Source organism: Nelusetta ayraudi, unplaced genomic scaffold (genome assembly GCF_046127955.1).
Source record: "Nelusetta ayraudi isolate G7.1 ecotype Tasmania unplaced genomic scaffold, CSIRO-AGI_Nayr_v1 ptg000082l, whole genome shotgun sequence".
NCBI lineage: Eukaryota > Metazoa > Chordata > Actinopteri > Tetraodontiformes > Monacanthidae > Nelusetta > Nelusetta ayraudi.
Genome location: NW_027466132.1, coordinates 2,133,748 through 2,138,161, shown reverse-complemented (window position 1 = coordinate 2,138,161; position 4,414 = coordinate 2,133,748). Strand labels below are relative to the sequence as shown.

At 47.1% G+C, this 4,414-nt stretch overlaps 1 protein-coding gene across 1 annotated transcript; it reads right to left on the bottom strand.

The window, feature by feature from the left end:
- Window positions 1–1,127: 1,127 nt before the first annotated feature.
- On the bottom strand, window positions 1,128–3,200 carry LOC142900408 (homeobox protein OTX2-like). The gene is made up of 3 exons (XM_076044682.1): window positions 2,802–3,200; window positions 2,181–2,332; window positions 1,128–1,849 (listed from the first exon to the last, which is right to left on the bottom strand). The coding sequence occupies exons 1-3, from the start codon at window positions 2,896–2,898 to the stop codon at window positions 1,184–1,186; spliced, it is 915 nt and encodes a 304-aa protein (XP_075900797.1). The 5' UTR covers window positions 2,899–3,200; the 3' UTR covers window positions 1,128–1,183.
- Window positions 3,201–4,414: the final 1,214 nt, after the last annotated feature.

The following is a 4,414-nucleotide window of genomic DNA, read 5'->3' as shown; positions in this document are numbered from 1 at the left end:
ACGAGATTAACTCTGCCATAACTCAAATTCCTCTCCGTCCAATAAACAGTGTAATGTTACTACACGTTCAATTTGATTGGCCCCTTGTATAACCACTTGTGGGTGTATTTGTTTCCTTGTGCGTGCGTGTGTGTGTGTGTGTGTGGGTGTTGTATGTCACATTTCGTTGATAAATGAATAGAAAAAACGTCAAATTGTTGGGATTGGAGTGGATCTTTTTTATTGTCATATTTGTGGCCTCTGACCGTCACTTTACAGCTCGGCTGGACCTCACTAGCTGCTGGCTTGTTACCCTGTACAACCCTATTTCATTCAACTAATAACAACCTCATAATAATAATAATAATAATAATAATAATAATAATAATAATAATAATAATAATAATAATTTACCACTGAACAGTCGAGACATGGAAATAAATCTAATAAAACAAAGACAAAAGTTAAAAAAAAAAATACACCATGGGTTTGTTGCGTGAGCAAAGTTGTTTGGGAAGTACAAAGAATTACAATTTTAATAAAAACAAAATATAACAGAAATGAACACATACAGGAAACGTCGTTCAAAATCACGGGGGACACACGGCGACTGCGTGATTGTCTTGTAACTAGTATTAAAACAAATTTCTGATAAATTAATAGTGCATCCGGGTTTCACATCAGCGCTGCTTCTCTCTCTCTCTCACACACACACTCTCTCCCTCCCTCTCTCCCTCTCTCTCTCAATTATACACGCACTCAAACGCTCTATTCACGCACGCACGCACATCGCTTTGATCCAAGGGGCCCGTGGTGTGCCAACAAAATATTCGAGGAGATCGGCGTCCTTAAGGAGCTTAAAGGAGGGAGAACCTGACCTACTCCTCAAACTGGGCTCCGTCAGGCTTGGATCTCCTCGCCTCGCCTCTTTTGATCCTTTCTCCTTCTTGGTCAACACATTTGTTCCGTGTCCTTGATCAAAGTTGGAGAGAAGTCAGTGTGAATGTTCAATAAATTAACCCCAGCGAGTGAGACAATAAGCGGGCTGGCAGTTCCTGTTTCTTTCTCCTCTGCTGCGGACCGAGGTAGAAGTCGAGGTGCAGCCTCCAGTCTGCTTCTTGTCGTCGTCGTTGTTGTTGTTTTCTGTCTCTTTTTTTTTCGAAGAGTTTGCACTTTTCTCACAGTGTGTGTCCGTCACCCTCGCTTACAACACCTGGAACTTCCACGCCGATTGGTCCTTGTAATCCAAACAGTCGGCGTTGAAATTGAGCTTCCACGACGAGGCCGTCTGCTCCTTATAGTCCAGGCAGTCGGCGGCTCCGCCGAAGCCGAGTCCCGCCGCGCCGTAGGCCGACGTGGAGAGCGACGACGCCGGGCTCAGGTGGCTGGAGACGCCGTTGCCGCTCATGGGGCTCATGCCGGCGGCGGCCGACAGCTGGTGGTGCATGGGCGACAGGTAGGAGCCGCAGTCCATCCCCGTGAAGTAGGACGACGAGCCCGTGTAGCCCTGGTTGTAGGCCGACGCCTGGCTGTAGGTCATCGGGTAGGAGCGCTGCATGCAGGACGAGGAGGAGGCGGAGGAGGCGGCGGAGGTGGAGGAGGTAGACAGCGGGTCCGAGAGCGGCGAGATGGACGCCGGGCTCCAGATGGACACGGCCGCGGCGGCGTTGCTGCCGCTGCTCACGGCGGGCGGGAGGGAGGTGGCCGAGGGCGGCGTGAACTGGCCGCTGGCGCCGCTCTCCGAGCTGGCCTCCCGCACCGGGGAGGAGCCCTTCTTCTTCAGCGGCTTGCTGACGGCCTTGTTCTGCACGCCGCTCTGGGTCTGCTGGGCCTGCTGGCGGTGCTTGGCTCTCCGGTTTTTGAACCACACCTGAGTGGGGGAAAATATAGTATCGTTATTTTTCTGAAGTTAATATTCCAGGTTGTCAAAACGGATAGAGCGATGTAGACTTTTAATTCAGTTTATTTGAAATTTTAATTGCGTTATTAAATAAATAAATAGAAAATGTATGCGCTTTTAAACCATTGCCAAGCGCAAGAAACTTGACTTTGTGGCTACTTAAAATAATAATTCGATTCAACAATTACTTAGACCCCCCCCCCCCCCCCCCAAGCTAAAGGGACTTTCCTTTGTGCCATACAAATGAACCAACAAATCAACTTGAATCGGCTGTGAATACATGCTTGTTGAGAGGGCTCACCTGAACGCGAGATTCGGGGAGGTTGATCTTCAGGGCCACCTCCTCTCTCATAAAGATGTCCGGATACCGAGTCTTTCCGAACAAGTTCTCCAGCACGTCGAGCTGGGCCCGGGTGAACGTCGTCCTTTCTCTGCGCTGTTTGCGAGGGGCGCCTGAGGGGGGGGGAGAGAACGGACGAATGGTTACTTTCATTGCGTGATGCGTTTACATGACCGGGAATTTTAGCGCCAAACTTCCCCAACTTGGACCATCTAGTGCAATTCATTATTTATATGTGTATTTTAGAGGCGAACATCGTTGTTGATCAAAGTGGTTGGCCTTTAACGCGTTATTCTGCTTTGGCTATTTTCTTTATTCAAACGTAGGTGATTTTTATATATATAGATATTTATATAGGACTATTAAAAATATTCCTTAAACTGTAACACATTTATTGGACTAGTTTTTTTTCAATGGTAATGGTTGTAAATAATCCAAATCCATTCACTACTGTCACTACCGCCAAAGACAAAACAAAATAATATTTATATATATATATTTAAAAAAAAACAAAAAAAACAAAAAAAAAACAACAACAACAACAACAACAACAACACTTTGGCTTGGACCAGCTGTATTTACCTTGATATCCTACTGAAGGGTGCAGCAGGTCCACTCCTGAGGTAGTCAAACCCAGTCCGTTCATCGTGTACGGCGGCTGCTTTAAATAGGACATCATGTTGGCGGTCGGTCCGGGGGTGTTGAGGTTGCACCGATTCGTAAGTTGATCAAATATGAGGGATAAAAAAAATGTTTGTATTTTCTTTCAAAACGCCGTTTAATCCTCTTGGGTTCCCTCGTCGATATACCTGACAAAAACAAAAATGAAATAATATCAAGAATAAGTCAGGCCAAACGTGGCTGGGAAACGGTCCGCTGCTGCAGCCTTGTGTGCGCGCACTGCACCGCGGGGGGATTTGAAAGAAGTGGGCGTCCTCGGACGAGGACGGGCTCTTAAAAAGGGGGGAGTGGAGACCCCCAGCTGGCCCTGCTGCGGACTGACGAGGCTCTGTCTGGCTGACAGGGCGCTTACGCCATCACCGCACCCACCCACCCACACCCGTTACCCCCCCCCCTCCACCCCCCCCACAGCCACCGCCGCCATACTAACTGCTACTATAACCCCGCCCCCATTATCACTCCCCCCACCACCACCATCACCACCAACCAACTCCTCCAAACACTCCTACTGCTGGTACCGCCACCAAAACAACACATTGTCGTTAAAATGCGCACACTCGCTGCATGCAGGGGCCCCCATGCAGCCGAGTTCCCAAATCCATTAGCATATATACCCACAGGTTAGGCCAAGCTAAATAGACAGCCGATTGGGGGGCCATTTGCAGAAACAAAGCCCACTGTTGACTGATAAGTAATGCTGATAACAAAAGACTTCAGGAGGGGGAGAGAGGGAGAGGGAGATGGGGGAGCGCTCACAATAGAGCCCGCTCTGCAAACTGTGCGGGCATTCAGAACGCGGCCGAGCGTCTTCATGTATCTGCGCCTTTTGTTGCGCCATGCCACCAGAGCGCTTGTACATGAAAATGTAGCGACGTTAAAATACGCAGGAGAACTTTAACAGAAAAAAAAACAACGATTGACATCTCATTCAAACATCCTATAAACCCCTTGCCTGCAACCTAAAGTGAATTCTGACTTAAAGCCACACACCTCAGGCCGACCACCACCGCCCCACCCCTCCTTCTACGTCCCCTCCCCTCCCCTACTAATGAATTGCTCCCGGTAATTAGATTTGGAAGGTGAGACTATCTTTAAGTGTTGATTAGAAAGGAACACCTCATCAAAACAAACAAGGAGATGGCCCTTCAGAGTTTGTCCCCGGGTGTTTTTTGGGGGTTTATTTTAGGTGGAGAAGACAATTTAGCAGGTCAATGCCATCGGTTATTGAATTTACCGAGGCTGTCCATTTTGTTTTGTTTTGTTAAAAAAAAAAAAAGCCTCTATTAAGGTTTTTTAAAAATGACTCAATTAAAAACATGATTAAATTAGACGAATTCGTTCGCCTACAATCCAACCTGATCAGCTTTGTTTTATTATAATTACATAATGAGTCAAATGATTGTTACAGTTGGAGTATCGTGGCAATAGTATATTACGCTCTTACACGTACGTGTTAATTTTTTTTTTGTCGTGTTGAGTGAATTATTAAATCAACCATACACGTCTAATCATGG

Coding starts and splice junctions, on each gene's coding strand:
- LOC142900408 (XM_076044682.1), bottom strand. CDS start 2,898: ATGATGTCCTATTTAAAGCAGCCGCCGTACACGATGAACGGACTGGGT. Junction 2,333..2,801: donor CCCTTCAGTAGGATATCAAG/GTAAATACAGCT, acceptor CCCCCCCCTCAG/GCGCCCCTCGCAAACAGCGC. Junction 1,850..2,180: donor TCCCCGAATCTCGCGTTCAG/GTGAGCCCTCTC, acceptor TCCCCCACTCAG/GTGTGGTTCAAAAACCGGAG.